This window comes from Crotalus tigris, unplaced genomic scaffold (assembly GCF_016545835.1).
Source record: "Crotalus tigris isolate CLP2741 ecotype Arizona unplaced genomic scaffold, ASM1654583v1 scf7180000019364.2947544272:3078424, whole genome shotgun sequence".
NCBI lineage: Eukaryota > Metazoa > Chordata > Lepidosauria > Squamata > Viperidae > Crotalus > Crotalus tigris.
Window position 1 is genome coordinate 335,127 of NW_024097500.1, and position 24,566 is coordinate 359,692.

At 54.8% G+C, this 24,566-nt stretch overlaps 2 protein-coding genes across 10 annotated transcripts; one reads left to right on the forward strand and one right to left on the reverse strand.

Annotated features, from left to right (window-relative positions):
* Positions 1–72: 72 nt before the first annotated feature.
* Positions 73–17,298, reverse strand: LOC120316474 (4F2 cell-surface antigen heavy chain-like). 6 transcript variants are annotated; one of them, XM_039362132.1, is made up of 9 exons: positions 16,773–17,298; positions 6,595–6,942; positions 6,355–6,513; positions 4,907–4,992; positions 4,489–4,566; positions 3,009–3,067; positions 2,704–2,878; positions 2,294–2,422; positions 73–684 (listed from the first exon to the last, which is right to left on the reverse strand). In XM_039362132.1, exons 2-9 carry the CDS (start codon positions 6,914–6,916, stop codon positions 334–336), a joined length of 1,359 nt encoding a protein of 452 aa, XP_039218066.1. In that variant the 5' UTR covers positions 6,917–6,942; positions 16,773–17,298; the 3' UTR covers positions 73–333. The 6 variants fall into 6 exon arrangements, with proteins under 6 accessions (XP_039218066.1, XP_039218069.1, XP_039218065.1 ...); XM_039362135.1 differs by lacking the exon at positions 16,773–17,298 and adding an exon at positions 14,923–15,042 and having other exon boundaries at positions 6,880–6,942; XM_039362131.1 differs by lacking the exon at positions 16,773–17,298 and adding an exon at positions 14,923–15,042.
* On the forward strand, positions 10,847–23,365 carry RTN2 (reticulon 2). 4 transcript variants are annotated; one of them, XM_039362129.1, is made up of 10 exons: positions 10,859–11,251; positions 12,951–12,995; positions 13,269–13,754; positions 14,823–15,032; positions 19,270–19,477; positions 19,863–20,001; positions 20,534–20,603; positions 20,689–20,735; positions 21,700–21,758; positions 22,647–23,365. In XM_039362129.1, exons 1-10 carry the CDS (start codon positions 11,221–11,223, stop codon positions 22,687–22,689), a joined length of 1,338 nt encoding a protein of 445 aa, XP_039218063.1. In that variant the 5' UTR covers positions 10,859–11,220; the 3' UTR covers positions 22,690–23,365. The 4 variants fall into 4 exon arrangements, with proteins under 4 accessions (XP_039218064.1, XP_039218063.1, XP_039218060.1 ...); XM_039362126.1 differs by lacking the exon at positions 10,859–11,251 and adding an exon at positions 11,662–11,779; XM_039362130.1 differs by lacking the exon at positions 22,647–23,365 and having other exon boundaries at positions 10,847–11,251; positions 21,700–21,762.
* Positions 23,366–24,566: the final 1,201 nt, after the last annotated feature.

Consider the following 24,566-nt stretch of genomic DNA (forward strand, 5'->3'; position numbering starts at 1 on the left):
TTTTTGTGCCAGACGAGACCCCCAGTCCTCGTGCACTGTTGATTCCCACGTACTTACAGAACACACATCTGTACCCACGTTTGTGGTTTCAGAACACACATCATTGCAAATATGGGGGGCAGAGCATCCTCCCTGGAATTAACTGTGCAGATCCCTCAAAATCAATGAGGTCAAGCAACTTTACTAATTTGCAGAAGGCAAGTACAGCAGCCAGTCGGGCAGGAGCATCACATACATTGCCCCAAACCCCACCACCGGGTGCATGTGGGGGTCAGCAACAGTTCCCATTCTTATTCTGCGAGCTGCCAGTTGGCTGAGTTCCGTGGCTGCCCTTCACGGCTGGTATCCTCGAGGCACCTGGAGCAGGAGGGCCTGCTGGGGCACCAAGCTGACCACCTCCACGTTGGCGTTTTTCTGGGGTGTGGCATGGGTGCTGAGCACCACCTTGGCCTGCCCCGGGAAGCTGAGCTCTGTCAGGCGGAGTTGGGTGGGCTGGTTTCCCAGGTTGAGGATCACCAGGAGGCTGGAGCAGGCGCCTGGCCGGAGGAAAGCCACCAGGTCCTCAGCGTGGCTGGGCAGGGGTAGCAGGGTGAAGTCGGTGTCGTGTAAGGAGAAGGACTTTGCATGCAATTCCAGGAGGGACTGGTACAGGCCTGCCAGCGGGGCTCTGCGGGGCTCTCCTTCCTGAGGGGGGGGAGGGGGGGAGAGAGAGAGAGAGACCACAGCAGCTGAAACGGCTGTTCTCAGTCCCAGGAAGCACATGGGGAGTTCATCTGGAACGACAGCCTCCCTTTGGTAGCTATTCCATGGTAACAGTGGTTAGAATGCAGTATTGCAGGCTATCTCTGCCCATAGCCACAAGTTTGATCCTGACCAGCTCAAGGTTAACTCAGTTTTCCAGCTTCCGAGGTCAGTAAAATGAGGACCCAGATCGTTGGGGGCAACATGCTGACCCTGTAGGCCCCTTAGCGAGGGCTGCAAAGCAGCAGTCCATAACCATTCTGGCAGCAAGGACCAGTTTTCTGGAAGACAAATTTTCCATGCACCCGGGGGGGGGAGGGATGGCGGGATGGTTCCACGTGCAACCTAGATCCCTGACACAACAGATAAAGCTTTGCTTGCTCGCCTGCTGCCTGTGCGGCCTGGTTCCCAACAGCCCAGGGATCTGGGCAGGTCCGCAGCCCGGAGGTTGGGGAGCCCCGCTGGAAAGCGCCATGAAGCAGAATGCAGGTCTGTGCTGTTGCTCTTATTCAGAGGTCAGCTGGTTGCCCCATCATACAAACCACATACAAAACAAAGCTCGGCTCTCACAGATCCTGAAGTACGCACCCGGTGGTCTCAGGCAGGGTCCCCCCTCCCTAGAAGCGGTTTACGCATTTTGCTGAGAACGTCTCCAACGGCAGCCAGCCACGTGCCCTCCGATGGGAATAAAGCCCCATTCTCCTCCGGAGTGCCACTGAGTAGGCCTGTCCTTGGCCGCCAGCCTGGCCTGTGCTCTCTGGAACCTGGACCTGTGCCCACATGGGCTTCCCTGGGTGCAGTGGCTGTGGGGTGATGGGGTGACGTCAGATGCCCAGTCATGTCATGATTTGCAAAATGCTACCCTGGCCTGTCTCGTCCATCTATGTGGGTGGCTCGTGTGTCCACTGCATGGCCCTGTATGAAGCTTCGAATTCCACTCCGGTTAATCAAAACTCTGAGCCAATTAGAAAAATATTTCTGACATAAAAGAGTTCACATTAAAAAGAAACTTTTAAAACCAGTAATAAAGCAGCACGTTCTCCTGAAGTTGGGTTTCAGAGGCTAAAATAATATAATGACTCTTTCAGGGAAACAGTATCCCCATATACGGTTTGCCTAACCAGGGTTTAAAACATGGCTAGATTAATACGAAGGCAAGTGACACCGGTTAGTTTTCATCTAGTGTGAAGTGGGTTATTGGTCTACTTTTTACTGCTGAAGCTGCCCCTAATTCGAGATAATGTTGATAGTGATATAGTTTTCCCCCAGTGACTTTGGGCCTTTTTAGGAAATTGGACGAAGGTGGATTGGAACAGGGGTCTCCAACCTTGGCAACTTTACAACGTGTGAGCTTTATAACTCCCAGAAGTCCTCAGCCAGCATTGCCAAGGTTGGAGACTCCCAGACTAGAAGACCCCCAAGGTCCCTTCCTTCCAACTCTGTTTTTGGAGGGGTGAAAGTGGACCTTCCCCTCCCCCCACCAAGGAGAGATTCTTATCTGGCACAGTTGCAAAGGCTGAGGATTGGCCAGGCCTTGGGGGGCTTTTCTCACCCTCAGCTCGGACTCCAGCAGAAGCGGTGATCTTGGTCCCCCTTGCACCAGTGGCACTCCTGGGAGGGTGAAGAGCAGCACCCCAAGGATTTTTTCCCAGCCCCCGATGGGCGAGAGTCCCCTGGGCACCTGAAAGAAAGCACGAAAGGAGCATCTCTGGGCCCTTTGGGTCCTCCTGCTCTGGGCCCAGCCGCCTGGATGCCCTTCCCTCGCCTCTTCCCAGCGGCCCGGGCCTGTCCCAAGCTCTTGCTGGCATAGCAGATCCCGCCTGGATCGTTGCCTTTCCATGTTGGTCGTGAGAACTGGATTCCACCCATGTTCCTATAAACAGCTTTGGCTTCCAGTGTTTTGGTGTGCCTGCAGCAGAACCAGCCAGACCCCCAAGGCGTGCCCAGAAACCCCTTCCTTACTGCCCAGCTGGGCCACGGTGTGCCCGGGAGCTGCAGGGATCCCTGTGCCAGTTGCAGCAGCGCCTGAGCAGAGAGATTTTTCTGGGTTCCAGGCAAGTGGCAGGTGAGGATGACCCTGCTGGGCATCCTGTGAGAAGTGCTGCAGGTCTCACTCCGGTCCCACACGATGAGGGCCCTGCAAGGGAAGAGCAAAACGGACTCTGTCCTGGCACCCCACGCCTGCACTCCCCACTGCTGCCACCAGGGGTGCCCGCCCTGCTGGAACGAAGGGGGAATTGCAAAATAGGGGAAAGGCCACCGCTCACCCCTCCTCCCGTGGATCGCTCTGCCTCCGGTCATCAAGGGCGCCCCAGGCACTCAAGACCTGCAATCACAGTTCACAAACATCCTTCACTCCCCAATCCTGGGCTGTTTAAGGTAGAATCACTAAGGTGTCCTGGGCTGGGGACTCTGGGCTGCCTCTCTCAACAGGTCTCCTGCGCATCAGCAGGGCTCTGGTTTGAAGGCCCATTGTCCTTGTTCCAAGTCTTCCAGATTTTAATCACAGCAGCAAAACATCAGACAGTGAAGTGGTCCCATTTCCACTCTTAACATATGCAGCAATTCACATTTTATAACTCCATTAAACAACAATACATCATTCCCCTTAAAGTGCGCTCTCAGCTAAGTATTAAAATATTTTTTTAAAAATTGCTGACATGAAAGTACAGCAGAGTACTTTAATGATACAGTGCAGTAATTAAAAAATAAGGAAAGCTTCCGGGTTGCCATTTTAGCAGTGTGGCTTCTTAAATCTTTCCAATCTGTAGTTCTGAGACAAAACTGAAGCTCCCTTTCCTGTACAGGTCCCGATGGGTGGTGGGTAAGGAAGCCTGAGGGAATAATGCACGTTCTGTATTCATTCAGTAGAGTTTTTGGGGGAAGGTTTACCCCTTCTCTCCCAAGCCCCACACCAAAGAGGTCAGATCTAGAGGGATACCATGGGTTTGGATGAGTGTGTGTGTGCCTGCCTGTCTGCTTTTTTGTGCACACATGCAGCAAGGAAAATGCAATCTCCCTGCAGCACAGAAAGCGAAGAGCCTCACACCACCATGCCCGGAAATGGCCTCTTCCCTCCCCCCCCATCAATTGTTTCAGCAATAAAATGAAATGTAAATAGTTTAAAAACTAAAGTTTATGTTTTGTTTGCTGTCACTGCAAGAAGGGATACTTCTAGCCAGGAATTCCCATAAGATACCTGTGCAGCTATTTCCATGTTTTTTCTCCTTTACTGATAAACTACAGACAGAAAAAACAGTCAGAAGTAGCATAAAAACAAGCAGGCTGACGTCCCTTGGATCCTATAAAAGGTTACGTTCTATAAAAGCGTGTTCAGAAGCACCCAAATGCAGCAGAGAGAAAAAAGGAGGCCTAAAACGAAGGGATTCTGCCTGGGGTGTGCAGAAATTGGATTACTGGTTATTGTATACTAGGAAGGTTAGGCTTATGCATTGCAACAAGAACATACATATACAATACAAATACAGACAAACACATACATATACAATACAAATGCATATACAACAAGTTAAGTATACACCGTGCTACACCTGTTTTTGCTTGGCATTCATTGAATAAGCCACAATAAGTAGGGATTACACATCACATTAACACTAAATCAGGGGTTACTAGCCACGTGGACTTCCTAGAGGATGTTATGCCCAAACAAAACGAGCCACACCACGATTTAGGGTTGTTACTACAAGTAACCCACATTTCAGGTTGATTTCCAGTAGTGAAACTCACCGTGAGGAGGCGCCAGGCAGGGTCCTTGGCCACCAAAAAACCGTGCACACCTTTGGACTGCCAAAACTGTAGGGCCTCCTGCAGGATAAGGCCGAAAAGAGAAGGGAATGGAGGCAGAAGCCCAGGGGCCCTGGCTGGAAGTCCCCGAATAGAGTGAGACTGACCTCTGGGCAAAACCCGCGTTCCTCAGCAGAGAACAGAACCAGGGTGTGGAAAAGGACAACTTTATGCTTGGAAAAGTGCAGAACTAAGCCAGCCAAAGGGATGGCTTTGCCCCCTCTGCAACCGGGATGTCAATCCCTTCGGTCCGATTCCAAGCCATGGTTGACTGGCATGGAGAATGGAGGCCACCCCATCCCCCACCTCCCAGCCCCAGCCCACCTCTGAACCTGCGGGAGCATTCAAATGCCGGGGATACCTTGAAGAGCTGGGCTGTTTGATTGCTCTCAGTTGTTGGGTCCCCCTCTTCTTCCCAAGGTGGAAGTTCCAGCAGGATTCGGATTCCTGGGTGGTCAGGAAGGAAGAAATACGGGTGGCAAAAAAAAGCAGCCATTGACCCAAGGTTAATTTTTGGAAGCCATCACGGCTGAAAGGTGCACTAATACGAGCCAGCAGTGTGCGGCGGCAGCCAAAAAAGCCAATGTAATCCTAGGTTGCAACAAAGAGGACTAGAGGCTAAAACATAGGAATAAGGGAATTGGAGAGGTCGAGTGAAAAGAAGGACTAGGAGTGACAGGATAGCCGTCTTCCAGTATTTCAGGGACGTCCTCAAAGAAGAGGGAGTCAAGCTATTTTCCAAAGCACCTGAAGGCCGGACAAGAAGCAACCGATGGAAATTCACCAAGGAGAGAAGCAACCCAGAATTAAGGAAGAATTTCCTGACAGTGAGAACAATTAACCAGTGGAACAACCCGCCTCCAGAAGTGGTGAATGCTCCAAAACTGGAAGTTTTTAAGAAGAGACTGGACAGCCCTTTGTCTGAAATGGTATAGGGTTTCCTGCCTGAGCAGGGGGTTGGACTAGATGACCTCCAAAGTCCCTTCCAACTCTGTTATTCTGTTCATAGTTGTATCACTGATTGTAAAACGGTTATCAGACAAAATGAAGGACATGTTTATTCACAGCTTTTAGCCAAAAATTGGAATGACGTTCTTTTGTTTCTAACTGCTGTTCACTGCCCAAAGTCAGCATGTTGACCTGACCAGCCATATAAATGGAAATACATGGATAAAGAAAACAACCAAATGGAGCCTCCCAAGTCAGAGGCAGTCTATCTCAGGAGATAAGAAGACAGGAGAGTGGAAAGGACCTTTTCTTGTTACTGCCTCGGGGTTTTCCTGAGGAACTTCGCCAGCCCTTTGGGGAAGCAGAGCAATCACTGAATCAGTGTGTTTCAACCTGGGCAACTTCCTGTGCACTTGAACTCCCAGAATCTCCCAGGCAGCATCAGTTCAATGGACTGACTTGATCCAGCTGTGGGGATCTCTTGAGGAACCCCCCCCCTGTATTGAGAATAGCAGACAAAGAAGGGGGTTGCTTTGGCCCGTCTCTTTTGTGAGCCTCCCTTATCCTGCCCATTAGCCTTTCCTTCAACCCCAGATATTATCCAGCATCTGGCCTGGATCTCATTTGTCCAGAGATGCTGTCTCTCCGGGACTGTCCATTTTTTTTACCACCCGAGCTGGCCAGGCCAGGTCAAGCCAGGCCCCAAACAGTCCCCTTCTGCTATTGCCCAGCCCAGCCCCTCTTTCGGGGCACCAGGCGCACCACAGCGATTGCCAGCCCCCTCATAGTACCTTGGATCTGGGACCACTGAAAGGAAAGCAGCAGGGGTCTCCGCCCCCACCCAGCAGTCCTGCCCAGTACCTCTCTTGCGCCCATCTCTCGCCAGAGCTTGCAACTGTGCCAGCGATCCGTGGGCAGGAACGATCTGGCTCAGGTTGGCCCCTCTGCCTTCAAGGACGGGGCCCAGCACCAAGGCCTGGATGGGCAGGGCTACCAGCCAGTCCAACTGCTGCCTGATGCCTGCATGGAGAGAAGGGGGCATTGAGGGGCACCATCTTCTTTGAACTAATTTGCCCAGCAGTCGCTTCTTCCTGTCCTTACCTGCCAGGTCTCCCCACCCATCGCCATCGGAGTCCGGGAAGGAGGAGGGGGGCAGGTGATAGAAGGCGGCCTTTTGCCACCAGCCCAGGGGTGGGCTAGGTCGGGGCAGGGAGAGGAGCAGGGCCACGGCCAGGAGCAGCAGGCAGGCAAAGAGGCCGCCCAGCAGGCTGATCAGGGCTTTGCGGAGTCCGGGCCAGGGGGCGGCACTGCCCTGCTCGGCCACTTCCTGCTGGCTCAGGTAGGTGGCGTTAGGGGCCGCCTGGGCCAACAAAGGCAGGTGCTCACTGGGCACGAGGGTGGCACAGTCTTCCACTTTTCCCATTCTTCTTCACTCCTTGGGGCACGAAGCTGTGGAGGGTGGAAGAGAGAAGGAAGAAGCGGATGGAGGATGAAGACAAATCATGCAGATGCCAAAATACAGGACTCAATCCAGTGGGAAATTCCACAGCTGCAGCCCCATTGAAATGGGGAGGTGGTGAGCCCATGCAAGCGAAAGATTGGTGGGCTTAGACACTGTGTCTTCAGCAGGCTGGGATCCCCACTCGGCTGCTAATCCAATGAAGGGGGCTACATTTTGGCTCACTGTAATGTGGGGGTTCCTCCCTCCTGCTGCCCCCCCCCCCCATTGGAAGGCCTTGTTGCTTCAACAGCAATGAAGTTTGCTGTCTCCAAGTCCTTCTGGGTGGGAGGATGTGACCAGACTGCCCCCGTTTCTTCAAAGATCCCAGCCCTCCTCGCCCACTGGTCTCCCCTGCCCTTCAAACCATCAGCAGGAGGAGTGACCTGCTGGCCGTCCAGCCTTGGGGCTCCCAGGCCCTCCTGAAGCATCAGCAGACAAATAGCTCTCTCAATGAATCAATCAGAATAGAGCTGGAAGGGACCTTGGAGGTCTTCTAGTCCAACCCTCTGCTCTAGCAGGAAACCTTGTACCATTTCAGACAGGTGGCTGTCCAGTCTCTTCTTAAAAGCCTCCAGTGATGGAGCACCCACAACTTCTGGTGGCAAATTGTTCCACTGGTTAATTGTTCTCCCTGTTAGGAAGTTTCTCCTTAGTTCCAGATTGCTTCTCTCCTTGATTGGTTTCCATCTGTTGCTTCTTATCCTGCCCTCTGGTGCTTTGGAAAATAAATTGACCCCCTCCTCCTTGTGGCAGCCTCTTAAATACTGGAATCCTGCTATCATGTCCCCCCAGTCCTTCTTTTCTCTAGACTAGCCATGTCCAATTCCTGCAACCGTTTTTCTATGTTTTAGTCTCCAGGCCTTTAATCATCTTAGTTGTATGTACTTTTTCCAAAATCTCAACATCTTTTTTGTAATGTGGGGACCAAAACTGGATGTGGCATTCCAGATGTGGCCTTACTGAGCCTTTATGAAGAGGTACTAATACTTCACGTGATTTTGATTCTATGCCTCTGTTTATACAACCAAGGATTAGTGTTTTTGGCTGCTGCCACACACGGCTGGCTCACTGGTGTCTGTGTGGGGAGAGGCTTTTTTTAGGCAGAGACCAGAGACAGCCTGGCTGTCAGAATGTGCTTCCCGATGCTGGCTCCGGACCCCTTTTCAGCTGGCAGCAATGCTTGAGTGCTGCCTACAAAATCCCCCCTCCCCAATCATCAATGGCACTGTTTTATGGATACCCCCCCCCCCTTCCTTCAGCTGCCAGGCCAAAGGGCTGCAGGAAAGGGACACATTCCTCAGGGATTTGTGAAGGCAGGAGAGCCAGGCAACCTTGGACAAAAGTTGTGGTTGGGAGATAAGGAGGTTTCAGAGTTCATCCCTGCGGGAAGCCCCACATTCTGGCACAGACTTGTTTGTTTGCGACTGTGACTGCAGCCAGCATTTTGTGCTCGTGTCTGTGCTAAGGGCAGTTTGCAAAGGCTATCGGGCGTCCCCTTCTATGACCAGCGAAGGCTTGGCCCCGGTCTCTGCTCAGTTCCCCCTCTTCAAAGGAAATTCACACCCCAGCAGTGACAGATTGATATATAAATGTATAAATGTGGCTGGGCAGCCTTGTGATTTTAAGACACACTTTTCAGGAAAAAAAACCCACCTTTCTCTCCTCCTGCTGCTGAACCAGAGGAGGCTGAATGTAAAACACCTTCTGCCCCCTTTTGGGGAGGTACCCTTCTCCCTCGTTTGAGCAAGGAAATCCTAAGCTATGTGGGCCAATGGATGAGTAAAAATATTGTGGACTTGTGGACAACCACTGAGAAGCTTTATTCCATATAAAGGAATAATTTGGAGGTCTACAGATGACATGATAGCACTCTTCCAATATCTGAGGGGCTGCCCCATCACTGGAGGCTTTTAAGAAGAGACTGGACAACCATTTGTCTGCAATATTATAAGGTGTCTTGCTTGAACAGGGGTTGGACTAGAAGACCTCCAAGGTCCCCTTCCAATTCTGTTATTCTATTATTATTATTATTATTCTGTTAATTAGTTCTAGAATATTTGAATGAACCCCAGTGCCCCCTCTAAGCAGCTCCTACGTCAGGAGAGTGGCAAAAGTCATCTGGAGCACTGGAAAAGGCAATTATCACCTCTCCGGGGAAGAACTGTTGTGCCATGACAATGCAGCCACAAGCAGCGAGATTGATTCTGGGAATGGCCAGGCCACGAATGGTCACTGAAAGATTTTCAAGATGTTTGCTCTCTCTCAATCGCCCCCCCAACATGTCTTCCTTCCCAGGGTAGAAATAACGCAAAAGAAGATGGCCAGGACTTCTGCCTAAATTGCACTTTCCCCCCCGCACCCCCCCCCACCCCGCAGCCCCTGCCCTTCCTTACCTTGCCTTCTGCCTGGATCCCCACCTGCAACATCTGAAGGGGGCAGGAAGGGGGCCTGCCAGGCAGGGGCTGATTCTGGTGCCTCCGCCCCCCTGGCCTGATAGGAAGGTGCAGCTGAAGCCTCTTCCCACCCGACCTCTTGCATTCTGGGGAGGGGGCGGGGAGGGGGCAAGAGGCCCAGGCCTTGAGCAGCCATTAGAGCCTTTTGACAATATTTGGACAGCAAAGTGGCCTCCGATCCAGCAGCGGCTTCTCCTCGCTTTGTGCCATCCCTATCTCCCGACCGGATCCCAAGGGCAAACTAAGACCACTGAGCCCATCAGCCCAGGGGCGGCCTCTGAAAGCAGGCAGGCCACAGGCGCTCCTCAGCTTATGGCCATAACTGGGAGCAGAATTTGCTGTGCCCAGCAAGGCAGTTGTTAAATGAGCTGCGCCCAGGTACGTATCTATTAAGTTTATTTGGCCCTCCCATCTCACCACAGGCGAGTCGGGGGGCTTACAACATTACAAACAGTAAAATGTGGGAAATAAATATTATTTAATAGCAATAAAAATATAATTATAATTAAAGATGCAGAGGGAGGGGACAGGATGTGCAGGGTGGGATCTTCTATTGGTCAACCCATTTTCCAAAGCACCAGTGGGACGGCTTCCCTCCAGAGGCTTTGGCTGGAAGTCTTTAAGAAGAGACTGGACAGCCACTTGTCTGAAATGGTGTAGAGTTTCCTGCCTGAGCATGGGGTTGGACTAGATGACCCCCAAAGTCTCTTCCAGCTCTATTCTGATTGAACTACCTCCAGTGTGATAATCCCCCACTGGGGCCCCAAGCCAACTGACTATTGCCGAAGGCCTGGAGGGTGGGAGCATTATTTTGCTACAGTTAAGTGAATCACTGGACTTAATTGAAATGACAGAATAATAGAGCTGGAAGGGATCTCGGAGGTCATCTAGTCCAACCCCCTGCTCAGGCAGGAGATCCTAGACCCATTTCAGACAAGTGGCTGTCCAGTCTCCTTAAAAACCTCCAGTGTTGGAGCAGCCAAAACTCCTGGCCCGCGAGGAAAGGCAGGGGCGCCCCCAAGTCCTTTCCCCTCTCTCCCGGCGGCAGGAAGAGCAGCTGCGAGACCCCCCCACACACACACTCCTTCTCGGCCCTTGAGGCGCCCACCCGGCGGGGGTCCCGCTTGCGCGTGATCCTAGCGCCCCGCCGGCTTCCTCGGCCGGCCTCCCGCAGCCCGTCGAGAGCGCCGGCACGGCCAGGCGGGGCGCCTCCGGCTCCGCTCGACCCGAGCAGGTGCAGGACAGGCGGCGGCGGCGGCGGCCCGGGTCCGCCGGGCGGGGGAGGCGAGGAGCGCGCAGAGGCGGGGGGGGCAGGCTCACAGGCGCGCTCCCCCCGCGCGCGGGAGACGCAGCGAAGGAGGCGGGCCCGCGCGCTGAGTGGCAGGCAGGCGGGCGAGGGAGGGAGGGGAGGCCGGCAGCAGCACCACCTGTCGGGGGGGCGGCCCGGCGGTTCCGAGGCGGCCCGACCCACCCTCCGCAGCGCGGCCGGCTGGCGGCCCCAGACGCTCCCCGCCTCCGCGCGCCATCCCCGCAGCCTCGCCCGCGTCCCCGCCGCGCCGCCTCGCCTTTGTTCCCGCCGCCGCCTCGCCCGCCGTGCGGCCGGCCTCCCGGGACCCTCGCCGCCCGGCACGCGGGGCCTGTCCCGCTGGCTCCCCGGGCCGGATGGGGCTGGCGGGGAGATGAGCGGCGGGCGGCGGCGGCGGGCGGCGGCGCGGTCGGAGCTCACCGCCGCGGCGCTCCGCATGGCCCTCGGGGCGGCCGGCTGCCGGGGCGATGGGGCAGGTCCTGGGATTCGCCCACTGCAGTAGGTGTTGCCCGGGCCGGTCCCCCTCCCCGCCCCCCTCGCGGAAGCGCCCCCTCCCCTCCGGGCTGATACAACCCGAGGCCCCCCGGTAGGCCCGTCCGGCGCCCCCCGCCCAACGGCGCCTTCGCCCTCGGGCCCAGCGGCCGCGGGCTTCCCTTTGCAACCTGGCGCCCCCGTGCACCGCCCTGCGCCCTCTTCACCACCACCCCCCGGGCTGTGGATGCTGGGATGCCGTCCGGCGCAGCTGCCAGGCTCTGGGTGGGACCGGCGGTCGTTTTCCGCCTCGGCCGGAGCGCCGCGGCGTCGTCCGGCAGGCTGCGATCTGGGGAGGGGGCTTTAAGGGGGGCTCCGTGACCTGTATTTCGCGAGTGGCCTGATGGGGAAGGGAGCGGGCTGGACGGACTCAATGAGTGGCTGGGGGGGAAATGGCCGGATGGGCCGCTGCATCAGCAGTGCGAGCGAAGAGGAGGCAGGAAGGCTGGCGCCAGAGGGGGTTCTGCCCCGTCTGTCTGCAGGGAAGGTGGCCAGGTGCAACTCTTTTAAGGAAGGCTGTAGTGGACCTGCACTCGGGGCAACCTTGCCTCTCTTGTGGCTGGGCGGGGGGGGGGGCTATTTGGTATGGATCCTCCACTCCCAGCTGCCTCTGTGCGGATCTCTCTTGCCATGTGGGCAGTGGGGGGGGGGCCTTGGAGCCGCTGGGCCCTGGATAGGTTGCCCCTCTTTTGAGCCGTTTATGTGTTTGGGCTGCCTCCCCCTTGGACACTGTAGGGACCCCAGAGGTCAGTCCCTGTTTTGCACACTGACAGCCCTTTTCACAAGGCGCAAAACCAGGATGGAGTAAGTAACATCCACAAACAGCAGTAGCCAAATATGCAGATGGCTTTGTCCATCGTATGGTCCAGAAATGTTGCTCTGCGACGCTCAAATCTCCTGGCCAGAGTAGGTGCAAAGGATGGCCTCAGGTGGACGGGTAACCCAGTGATGTCCAAGGGGCCATCCCAGACCCTGAGCCTCTGGGATAATCCCACTTTCAAAATGATTCGGAGGCTCCTTGTGAAAGCTAAGTAAGTCTGTTTCTCCCCTCCTCCCCCCCCCCACTTTGCCAGCTTCCAAGCATTTGACTTGACCAGCCATTCCCTGATATTTCTTCTGCTAGCAGTGATGGAAGCAGAAGGAACAGGGGGAGGGAGGGGGGGAGAGTCTGACCATCCAGGGTGTAGCTGTTGAGGAGGCATCAAGTGTTGTTGTTGTGTCTTAGCACAGCCAGGAGACGCAACTGATCCAACCTGGCATGCAGCAATCAAGCCCTGAATTATGAAATGGTATTTGCAAGACTTATGACCCAGACAGGCTGTTGATGGACCAGAATTACGGTGATGGCCTCCCTGCTTCCCTGCTCTCTTAGAAGGCCAAGGCCGGCCCAGCGCCAGGCTATGCCCTGATCTTGCAGAAGCCCCAGTTTGTCTAGTGAGGGAAGCTGGGAGTTCTAGTCCCACCTTAGGTATGACAGCCGTCTGGGGGACCTTGGGCCGGACACTCTCAGCCCAGCTCACCCCCCAGGGCTGTTGTGGGGAAAACAGGAGGAGGAGGTAGCATTAGATACATTCATCGCCTTGCTCATAAAAATAACAAAGGCGGGATATAAAATAAATACTTGGCTGCATGTCCAGAAACGGCTCCTTTTCTTCCCGTCCTGCAGAAGAGTCTCCTTCCACTGCCTCTACCACGCCTGATTCTACAGATGGTGAGTATGCGACGTGCAACGGTGCAGGCTGTGGCTGCCCAAATCCGGCCCTGGCGTTTGTGGCCATGTCACCCGTTGTAGGGAGCAGGTGGCACCAAGTCACGGGCGGAAGCTCCACCTGAGCGGGCTGCTCTTTGGCCTGTGGGGCCTGTGGCTGGATTTGCAGGCCCAGCGCGATTCCGCGTGCTCCCTGCATCCTCTGATCCAGGGAAGGGACCGGGCCGCCTTCCCAGATGCCTCCCCTACTGCAGAAGGGGTCCTTTCCCCCTGCAGGAGCCAACGAGGAGTCCGACTTCCCTGAACTGCAGACGGCACGGGAGTTTTCAGAGGAAGAGGAGGAGGAGGGCTCTGTAGAATGGGGGACCCCCCGGGAGCTGACTTTCTCCTACTTCACCATTGCCACCCCCTCCGGCAGCAGCCCCAGTGCAGCAGAGCATCGGGGCAGGCGTGACTCCCAGACCCGCCGGACAAGGGCTCTGCTGCCCCGCACGGAGACTTGTGAAACTTTTGTGCCCGCCCTGGGGGACAGTTTGGAGAACATTCCCAGCCTCTGCCCATCTCCGGAGGCGGAGGGAGCCCTGCCTTCAGGCGGTGGCCCAGGACTGGACGACTTTCCGTTGGACTGGGATTCCCGGGTGGGCCCTGGCAGGGCCCTGGATGCAGCCGGAGGGGAGGAACAGACATCTCCGTGCCCCACGCCCCCATCGCCAGCAGCGGTGGAGACGGAAGGAGGTAGCAGCACGGCTTGCTCAGGAACAGGTAGGAAAGGAGCGTCTCTGAAGGGCAGCAGAGGCTGGATTCTTCCCTGGCCAGCCATGCTGGGTTTTGCAGGGAAAGGGGCCACGTGGAGGGCCCAGAAGAAGAAAAGACACGGGTCCCTGGTGCCCTCTGGGCCTGGTTGTCTCCTGGCAGGCGTATCGTCAGTCCTAGAAGGCAGTGGGGGTTGGGGAGTGGGAGGAGGAGGAGGGCAACTGTGGAGTCCTTAATGCCATCTGAGCTTGGTTTGTCTTCTTGCAGATGTTTCATGACCCAACCAGGTTGGCTTCTAGCATTGAAGACGTCACCCAGCCGGGCCATGAAACCTCTTCAAGAAAACAGCCAGAGAGCACCAAGGACCCACAATTGAACCCTGGGAGACAGAAAGTGGGGCTGGCCCCTTCCTGTCTCTAGCGGTTTGCCGAAGAGGGAGAGATTTTCTAAAGGGTGGAATCTGGATGGGATTTCTTCAGCCAAAGCAGCATGCGGGATTCAGAGTCCTATCCATCCGTGGCAATATTTGGTCATTTGGGACGCCCAGCTTTGTTTCTGAAGGGAAAATCAGTCAAAAACTGTTTAGCGTGTGGAGAGTTGATCTGTTTATTTTTTCCAACATGGAAAGCAAATCATGCTTCCCGACTGAGGCAAAGAGGGCTCCGTAAAACCTTTCTGGCCCTTTATTACGATGAATTTAAGGGGAAGGGCTGGCACAGTTTATCCCCCATCAGACAGCTCCACCGCTCTTGCCAGGCTGCCCACCAGCTGCCCCCCATCTGTAGGCTGGGTGAAGTGAGAGATCAACCTTCAAAGTGCAGATGCTGGAAATCCAGAGCAGCGGATCCTAACCTCTGTGCCACAGAAACGCTAGTTTGAAAAATATCCAACTCCCCTCGAAGTTGTGCTGAGGGAGCGTTCCTAAGAGTGAGGCCAAAGTGCCGCCTGGGGGGAGACCAGGAGAGGCAGCTGGACTGGGAAGGGCCAGTGGGGAGGGGGCCCCATTGCAGATCTCGGTGCCCAGAGCAAGAGGAGGGCCCTGATAGCGTCTTTTCCTGGTTTTGAACCCTGCTCCAGATGACCCCAGGGAGACCCTCTCTCTACCTGCTGCCTTAGCCTCCCACTCCGAAGCAGGCGCCTCCTGCGGTGCTGACACCCCCCAAGACCGAGCACTGACCTCAGCAGAGTTCTGCCAACCACAAGAGGAAGAGGGGCCCGGCCAGGAACCCCATCCTGAGCAGCTCCACGTTGAACCAGACCAGTCCGAGAACATCCTGAACATCCTAGGTGAGCTGGCTGGCACGAGAAAAGGAGCATTTAGATTGGCCAGGCTAGCAGTTGCCCCCAAAGAACTTTCTATGGTAGCTACAAGGTGCCAAGGAAGTGATAGCCCCCCCCCCCGCTTTAGCCATTTGTACTAGCAACTAACTCAGGGCCAGGCGTGCAATCGGGGGCTTCGCCTTGTTGCAGTGCTGACCCCCACCTGGATGTTTGGGGCATACCAGTCGCTCTGCTCATTCAGAGGCTCTGGAGCTGGGTTGGCACCGGCATTCATCGGGAGCAGGAGTGAGGGAAGCACGCCCCCAGGCTTAGGGGCTTTGCTTGGGGTCTGCCCAGATGCCCCCTCTCCAGCAGGCATGTCAGATTGCAATGCCAGCAAGTTGGCAGAGGGTGATGGGAGAAGTAGTCAAGCTCCTCTAACAGGACCAGGATGGGAAAGGCAGGTCACTTGATTAGGATGCCCAGCATTGAGAAAGAGGCGCTGTGAGGAAGAAGGTTTGTGAGGAAGAGGCGCTGTGAGGAAGAGGCGCTGTGAGGAAGAGGCATTGTGAGGAAGAGGCGTTGTGCTTCTGCTTCCCCACCCGCCTGGAGTTGCAAGAGGTTCAACCTGGGCCTTTTGCAGAGCTACGTAGAAGTCTGCCATTGGCATACAGATAGTCCTCGACTTACAACCTTTCATTTACTGCCCATTTGAAGCTATAACATCACTGAGAAAAGTGACCATTTTTCACGCCTTAGACCGCTGCAGCATCCCCGTGGTCACGTGCTCTAAATTCAGACCCAGCTGGCTCACATGACGGTGGCAGAGCCACGTGGTCCCCTTTTCCTGGCCGCAGTTGTCACTCTGGAGCCCTGCAGGGGAGGGGTGGCCTGGGCTGCCCTCCCGCCTTTGCTGGCCCTAGCAGGGCTGTTTCTCCAAGGAAAGGCCCTTATTCAGGCCCCTGGCGCGGAGCCCGGACTGGGATAGCAGCCGCATCAAGTCAAGGCATATAAATAACCCCAGAGCTGAGCCAAGCAGAATTGGAGCCCTTGAGCCTTCCGCCGCTCTGCCCTGCCTCCCCAGCAAGGACGAGGAGTCTGGGCCTGGCCCAGGCTCAAGAGCCCCCCCCTTGCCAGTTCCCAGCACCAGGCCCCTCTGGGTCTGGCAGAAGAGGCTCCATGGCTGCGAGTGCAGGATTTCGAAAAAGAAACACACCTCTCTCTGGCTAGCGCTGCTGTTTTAATACAGACTGAGCTACCACTCTGAATTGCACCGGTGGCCACACTGGCTGGGCATGATTGTAGCTGTAGTCCAAGGCTTCCTGTTGGCTTTTCTTCAAGCACACAAAAGGAAGGAACCTCTCCTCAGCCAGAGAACTTGTGGCCTTCTCTTTCGGTCGGCTTGGCTGGCTGAGGCCTCCTGGGAGTTGAGCTCCACAGGCCGTAAAGTTGCCAAGCTTGGAGACCCCTGAGTTAAAGCCTGCGTCCTCGTCCCCACTGTCAGAGCTGTCCTTCTCCCAAAGGAGGGTAGGGGTGGCATTGAAGACCCCTGCCTCTCAAATTAGGGTAAAGGGGCTGCTGAAAAGCGATTCGGTCGAGCACCTTCCGGCTCATTCCTGAGATGGTGAGTCCGCAAAGACCATCTCCCTAGCATCTGAAAAAGAGCGGCCTTTTGTTTTCCAAGCTTCAAGTCCTCAAGGCCATGCTTCATGCATAACAGCACCCAAACTCGGAACACCGGAGACAGTGAAAGACATGCTCTCATACCTCGTCGTACATGGAAAACAGTCGCTGAGGCAGCCTTGCAAGCTGGAATGTGGGCACCAAGGCGAAGCCCCCAATCACATGCCTGGCCCGAGTTAGTTGCTAGTGCAAATGGTTGGGGGGGGGCTCACTTCCTGGGTTCCCATGCTCTTGCCGTGCAGGGTCAGCTGGAATCAGTCACTTTGAGCCCCTCAACCCCAGCGTGCCCAGCCCCTTGTTGTTCACCTTCCTCTTCTTTGGGGGGAGATCCTGTACCCCATCTCCAAGCTGCTGGCTCCCCAGCCTGCTGAGGGTGGGCAGCCCCTCCCTTTAAGGCTGGAGCCTGCAAAGCTGCCTCCGTCCAGCAGGACCAAGAGAAGCAGGCAGGGGCTCCGGAGGGGACGAGGCAGCTGGGATTCGTCAGCTAAAAATAGCAACCCCCACCTGTGCTTCCTCAGCCCCCTCCCCTAAGCAGCCCCCCCTTCCAGCCCAGAACTGGTGCTTAGGGAGGTTTCCACAGAGCGGCGAGGAGCCTCAGAACTGCAAGAAAAGGGATCGCCATGGCGAGCACAGGTGGGTCCCCCGTTAGGATTATGTCCTCCGAGCATTGCCAGGCATGGGAATCGGGGTGGGGAGAGGATCCTGATTGAGCCAAGAGGCCAGCTTGTTGGGGGGGGGCTTTAACTGAGTGGGGGCCCTGTCTGAAGGGAGGGAGCCTTTGGGGGAAGAGAAGTGAGGGGCACCATGTAAATTGGGGAGCAGGAAATAAGTCTTGTAGGATACAGTTGCCAGGAGCCCCCAAACTGCCACGTTGGGCCTGCTTCACACCGTCAGCCCTCCCCCAGGACCGTCCGTGCCTCCCCAGATTCCTTAAGGGACTGGACTGCATCTGGGCCTGTCAGTTAAGGGGGGGGGGTAGATTCTGGGACAGCTGCCAAGGCCCTGGGCGTCTCGCCCTCCCCGCCTCCTCCCCCGATGGGTGGGGTTCCTTCACGCCATCTTTGCAGAGCAGGAAAGCCTGGGACCAGCTTCGGAGCAATGGCAGTTTCTCTCGGGGGGGGGGGGAAGAGAGAGAGAAAGTGAAAATGCCAGCCAAACGCCCGTCTCCCACTTCTCGCCCACCCTGGGCTGCGTCTGCAAGTGGTTGCATCCAGGGTGGAAGCTCCAGCAAGGAAAAGTCGGCCAGGGTGTCTCAACCCATGCAGAGTGCTTGCCATGGGCAGCCACGCCTGGCAGGGGGCAGAGGCTGTGGGGTGAGGGGTCGTCGGCATCTCCTTTTTAGGAAGGTGGTGGTGGGGGGACCGGGAGGGGCCTCCAAGCTGTCTTTTTGCAGCGGGGGGGAGCTGCACCGGTGTGGGTCAGGGAGACGCTGCTGGGGGTTGGGATTGCCCCCTCCTGCCTCCTGGAATGGGAAGCAGGTAGCCAGACCAGGCTGATGGTTCAACTGGCATCCTCCAGGGGAGCCTCATGCCTTTGACCACAAGTGACCAGATGTTTAAAGGGCAGGAAGCCCAACCAGAAACAGCAGCCTCGTCCTGTTTAATCAGGGCCCCTCAGCTCTTCTTTTTAGGATGGAGCAAATTTTGCTTAATGTTAAACATGGGTGGAGGGGCGGAGGGGGGCAACCTGCATAGGCTTCTTATTCAGAAACTCCCCCCCCCCATTTCCAGGACGCACACAGTTCAGGGCCCAGACTGACCTTTTCTTCATTTCTTGTCTGAAACCAAACTTTGTGTCTGGTGGATGTGACATCGCAAAACCTCCATCAGGTTTAAGGCTTGAAGGAAGGAAGAAGCAGGACGGGGGGAAGTCTAGTAAAAAAAGCCCCAGAGCCTCACACAGGGACAAGAGGAGCAGATAAGTTAGTCCAAATGTCTCCTGCTTCATCTAAATTCAGTTCTGTGGGGCTCGAGGTGGGGTCTGTACATTAATTAGGGGGGGGGGAGAAGAAATTGGTGTGGCAGACTTGCTGCTGTGCCAAGTCTGAGGTTGTAGATCCTAGTGGCATCAGCTCTTGAGTTATTGTGCATTGTTCATGAAGACTAGCAGCATGGACGTTTTGTTCGGTCTCCCTTGAAAGCAAATCATTATTTTATTATTCCTTAAACGCAAATGCCGCCCACCTTACTATCAAGCGACTCCACTGTACTTTCCCAGGATTGGCAGCTTTTGATTGCTGGCCGCAACTCATTTGTGCTTTGTGCTGACAGTTAGAACAATTAACCAGTGGAACGACTTGCCTCCAGAAGTTGTGGGTGCTCTGGAGGTTTATAAGAAGAGATTGGACAGCCATTTTTCCCGAATGGTATAGGATAAGGGTGTCTGACTTGGAAACTTTAAGACTTGGGGACTTCAACTTCCAGAATTCCCTAGCTGTCTGGGGAATTCTGGGAGTTGAAAACCACATGTCTTAAAAGTTCCCAGGTTGGACACCCCTAATCTAGGGTCTCCTGCTTGAGCAGGGGGTTGGACTAGAAGACCTCCAAGGTCCCTTCCAACTCTTATTCTGCTTCCCCTGCAGTGGCCGACTTGGTGTACTGGCGGGACACCCGCACATCGGCCTTGGCGTTCACGGCGCTGATGGTGGCCCTGCTCTGCCTGATGCACTTTAGCATCATCAGCGTGGCCTCCTACCTCTCCCTGGCCGCCCTCGGCATCACCATCTCACTCAGAGGATATAGCAAGGTGCTGCAGCTAGTCCGCCGGGGAGACGGGCACCACCCCTTCCAGTGAGTAGGCCGGGCTCCCTGGGAGGTTTGGGGGATGGCTGGGGCACCGAGGGAAGAGTCCACCAGTGGGGTGACTTCATGCTCAGGTCTTGTGGCCTGGCTGACCTCTGGGGGTTCCTACTGGAGGGGCACAACAAGACAGCCCCCCTTACAACAGGATGCTGCCCTCCTGGTTTGAATTGGGTGAACGTGGGCGCCTTGCCCTCCCTGCAGTGGGGCTGCTGTTGTAATCCCAGACGATCCAGCCAAGGGGTTGGTCTCCCTGGCTCTTGGGCTGCCAGGGACCCCAATCTGGAGGGAGAAGGCGAGACAGGCAGGCATGGGTTTGGCTGAGTGATTTTCCTTCCTCCCCTCCCCTCCCTTTCCCCTCCTACCTGCCTACCAGGGCCCAGCTGGATGCAGACTTCGGGCTGTCCAAAGAACAGCTGGAGCGGCTGACCGAGCGGGTGGTGCATCAAGTCACCTGGGGCACAAAGACTCTGCAGCGCCTTTTCTTGGTGGATGACATGATGGAGTCCCTCAAGGTGAGCCCCAGGCAACTAAGGAACCCCTTTCTAGCTGAGCATTGCGACAAACAACACCCCCTCCAGCCACCCCCCCAGCCTCTGCCAGAACTTTGCAGGCCACAAGGATGTCATCTTGAGCGTTCAGGCCCAGTTGATCCAAGGACCCCATGTCCAGCTAGATCGCACAGAATGGTTCCTCCATTAAAATCGACTTGCAACAGATTGCAATAAATCAGCATTTTTCAATCTTGGCCACCTCAAGACTTGTGGAGTTGAAGTCTTCACATCTTGAAGATGCAATAAACAGCCACAGAGATGCAGGCAAAATTCATCCCTTCTGTCACATGGACTTCGTTGGGCCCGGAGTCAGCAAGGACGTGCCAAAAACCAGGCTGTGCCATATGCCTCACTCTGGCCCAGCTTGCTTCCTCCTGACAGGGTGGGCACAGGCTGGACACCTAACTTTCCAGAGCCCTGGCAGGATGGGACCCTCTGCCTTTCCCTCCTGGGGTCTCAGCCGGTTCTGACTTTCAGCGTTCTTTTTTTTCAGTTTGCGTTCTTGTTCTACGTCCTCACCTACGTGGGAGCCGTTTTCAATGGTCTGACGTTGCTTATACTTGGTAAGGGGAGAGTCTGGGGGGAGAGGGCCTTCCCGAGTGGGGCCCTGCAGGAATAAGAGACTGACCCCCTCCTTGTCTCCCACAGGTGTGATAAGTGCATTTACCTTCCCTCTGCTCTACAGGCAGCATCAGGTGAGTAGCTGGCTTTGGGGGGGGGGGAGGAGGAGGAGGAGGAGGAGGAAGGTGCTGAAACTCACAATTGGCATTGAAAAAGGACCGGAGCAGAATTCATTCCTGCTGCCCTGCTTGCTTGGCTAAATATTTATCCTTGCTGATTAAGGCATCAGCCGTACAGGACACTACACCTCTCCACGACCTGTTTTCCTTGTTCCCTTCTGGGAGGGGGGGGGGGCTTTGTGGTACCCAAAGCAGAACATCCAGAGTCAGTCACAGTTTTGTTCCATGCAGTGTTAACCTTGTGAACGCTCAAGGTTCCTCTTCCCTCTATGTAATCAAGGTAGACAGTGATTAATGTTTATATGTTACTTATATGTAAGGGTGTAGGTCTATACATGTGTTGTTTATAGTATGTTTAAATGGGCGTTATGTATCTGCACTTTGAGAGCAAGCAACTAAATTTTATTTTTAATGTGTGCCATTGTGCCCACAGTAAAAAAATGACACTAAAGGTTATCTATCTATATATAGAATAAAACATGACACAATAGAATCATACATAAAAGCGGATAGGCTTTGACGTACAGCTACAAATTAGCCCAAAATTTCTGTTGCCATGTGAGACATTTAAGTGAGTTTTGCCCCATTTTATGACTTTTCTTGCCACAGTTGTTAAGTGAATCACTGCAGTTGTTAAGTTAGTCACCCGGCTGTTAAGTGAATCTGGCTTCCCCCATTGACTTTGCTTGTCAGAAGGTCGCAAAAGGGGATCACCTGACCCCAGGGGATGCTGCGACTGTTGTAAGTGTGAGTCGGTTGCCAAACGTCTGAATTTTGATCGCGTGACCAGGGGATGCTGCATTGGCCTGACCCCGAGGAGCAGATTTTCAAAAGTAGGAGGAGGGGCAGAGCAACAGCTGGTTCCATGTTCTTATTTTGGGAGGGTCTCATCCCTGTTTCTCCTCCTCCCTCCGTCCAGGCACAGATCGACCAGTATGTAGGGCTGGTGAGGAACCAGTTGAGTAGCCTCAGAGCAAAGTAAGTTCAAAAGATTCCAGCGCATCGAACGGGGCAGGGCGGGTGGGGAACAAGCCATCTGGAGGCCTCCTTGGGCTCCATGCTTCATGTATTGCTGACATAATACTTATTTAATTAATGTATATGCTGCCAACTTCACTGTTGAGTGACTCTGGGCTTAATTTTCTTAAATTATTTTTCCCCTTGGATCTAACATGCGAGCCCACAAAACACTTCTCAGAAGATAGCTATTTCTGCCTTATTTGTTGGGATAAAGGAAACTGGAATGTAAATTTGTAAAGAAAACATTTTAAAAATAGGGGCAATGCACTGGTGGGATTCAAATAGGTGAACAACCGATTCTCTGTGTGGATGCTGCTTCTGGAAGTCCATTCTGGTCCTGCTGGGCAACAAAAAATCAGCTACCATTTCTGCCGAAGTGGTGCGAACTGTCTGAATCCCCCACTGGGGCAATGGACCCCAAAGGGTCCAAGAAGTATTGGTGTGTTGCTTGACCGAACAGGGTGGTGTGTGCTTTGCCCTCAGGCTTGAACTGAAGCTTTTAAGGCTTTTAACAGGCTTTTGAGAAGGGACTGGACAGCCATTTGTCCAGAATGGCATAGGACAGGAGTGTCCAGCCTTGGCAACTTTAAGACTTGCGGAGTTCAACCCCCAGAATTCCCCAGTCAGCTGTGCTAGCCAGGGAATTCTGGGAGTTGGAGTCCACAGGTCTTAAAGTTTCCAAGTTGGCTATTCCTGGCACAGGATCTCCTGCTTGAGCAGGGGGTTGGACTAGAAGACCTCCAAGGTCTCTTCCAACCTTGTTAACTGAAGGTAGACTTGGTAAAATGCTTTGAAAAGTGGATTCCTCCTCTGTCTGTCTGACTCAGTTTCTCTTTTTCTCCCCAGGGTGCTGGCCAAATTGCCGACAGCAAAAGCGAAGGCAGAATGAGGGGTCTCCGTGGCGGTTCTCTTCCCTGCGCACACAGATGCAAAGGACAACGCACACCCTTGCTGCTGCTGCTGCTTCTTCCATTCCCCGCCCCAGCCATTGCAGTAGTGACCCTCCCTCTCCCAGTCCCCTTGGCCTGGAGGGGCTGGGCAGTTGCTGGTTCTCCTTCAGCTCCCCCCAGAAATTGGAGAACCCTTGCAAGGGGGGGCAAAAGACCATCTCAGCCCTGCAGTTGCAGCAGCTCAGGGGAGAGACCCCCCCCCAGGCCTACAGCCAAGGACTAGTCAACCAGGTGCTGAGGGCTAGTATCCCATGCTCCTTTCTCCCTCCGTGTCCTGGCGACTTCCTCCTCCTCCTCCTCTTCCTCCTCCTCCTCCTCCTGCCTGCAGTATTCCTCCTGGGTCCTGACTTGAGGCCAGCCAACCTGGAGCATGCTTTCCTCTTGAGGAAGGGGAACCGCTCGAGGTTGGGCAGGACCCCCCCCCTGCCCCCTGTCTGTGGGATGTTGTAGCTGTGGCCCACTGCCTCTCATCATGGGCCGGGCTGCGGCTTGGCTGATCAGCTGGCAGGTTGGGTGCACCTGGTTCGTTTTGCCTGGATATTTACACTTTAATAAAAAGACTTGTGAGAAAAAATGGGTATGCATGACCCCTTGGTCTCCCGAGTCTTCACTTGTGCACTGTGTGGGTGTGTGAATGTGTCTCCTTGCCGAAATTCTTTTTTTTTTTTTTTTGCTCCTCCATACCAAGTAATAAAGTCTAGTTCAGGGGTCTCCAATCTTGGCAACTTTAAGACTTGTGGACTTCAACTCCCAGAATTCCCCAGTCAGCCATGCTGGCTGGCTCAGGAATTTTGGGAGTCATAAAGGGACCATTGCTCCCCACCCGATTTACCTGATCATGCCTGACTATCTAGTTTACTATATATATAAATATATGTATTTATTTAAAACTACAAGTTTGTGTTGACTTCCCTGACTCCATTTTGGACATTGGCTGTGCAATTTGCTGACGGAGGCAACCTCTTCTCCAGAGCACCCGAAGGCAGGACAAGAAGCAACGGACGGAAACTCATCAAGGAGAGAAGCAGCCTGGAACTAAGGAGGAACTTCCTGACAGTGAGGATAATTAACCAGTGGAACTCCTTGCCTCCAGAAGCTGTGAATGCTCCAATACTGGAAGTCTTTAAGAAGAGACTGGACAGCCACTTTTCTGAAATGGTATAGGGTGTCCTGCCTGAACAAGGGGTTGGACTGGATGACCTCCAAGATCCCTTCCAACTCCAGCTATGCCGGCTAGGGAATTCTGGGAGCTGAAGTTCACAGATTTGGAGATCCCTGGCCTAGGACAACTGCCATTGGAAGCCATACGCCACCTGTGCCTACCAGCCTTCCTTGGTTCACCCCAGCACTGAGGCGTGGGTCAGACTAGAGTGGGAAGGCCTGATGCAAAACCCCTGGATCCTGGGGGGATTCTGGGACAGCCCCTCACTCAATGAACCTGCTTCCCAGTGTGGTGGTTGGGAAAATACAGGAGGGGAAAATATAATCCGTGCCACTTGCATCTCCTGGAGGAAAAGCGAGATTTATTAAAGGAAGAAGCCCACAACAATCCATCTTCGCCAAACTCTGCAGAAGGACTTGATGCTTGGGAGGAAAGAGGAGCCCCTGGCCAGCTGCCAAGTGGAGGGGGCCAGTTTCAGGGGTGATGGGGGCACGGATGGGAGGCCTTTCGGGGGAGGGGCCCTCATGGGTGAGGCACGCAGTCCCTGGCACTCTGGAGCAACTTGGCCGTCAATCGGTCTCCCTCCAGCTTGGCTGGGTGGGAGTGTGGCCAGCAGAGGGAGCCCAAGGACCACAACAGCTCAGCCACCGCTGG

What these genes read in the sequence shown, in the direction of transcription:
- RTN2 (XM_039362126.1), top strand. Translation starts at nt 11,677, where the DNA reads ATGGCCGGATGGGCCGCTGCATCAGCAGTGCGAGCGAAGAGGAGGCAG. An exon ending in GAACATCCTGAACATCCTAG is followed by an intron (nt 15,033 to 19,269) that starts GTGAGCTGGCTG and finishes CTTCCCCTGCAG; the next exon opens with TGGCCGACTTGGTGTACTGG. An exon ending in TCTGACGTTGCTTATACTTG is followed by an intron (nt 20,604 to 20,688) that starts GTAAGGGGAGAG and finishes TGTCTCCCACAG; the next exon opens with GTGTGATAAGTGCATTTACC.
- LOC120316474 (XM_039362132.1), bottom strand. Translation starts at nt 6,916, where the DNA reads ATGGGAAAAGTGGAAGACTGTGCCACCCTCGTGCCCAGTGAGCACCTG. An exon ending in AAACAGCCCAGCTCTTCAAG is followed by an intron (nt 4,567 to 4,906) that starts GTATCCCCGGCA and finishes CTTATCCTGCAG; the next exon opens with GAGGCCCTACAGTTTTGGCA. An exon ending in CTGCCTGGCGCCTCCTCACG is followed by an intron (nt 3,068 to 4,488) that starts GTGAGTTTCACT and finishes CTGTGATTGCAG; the next exon opens with GTCTTGAGTGCCTGGGGCGC.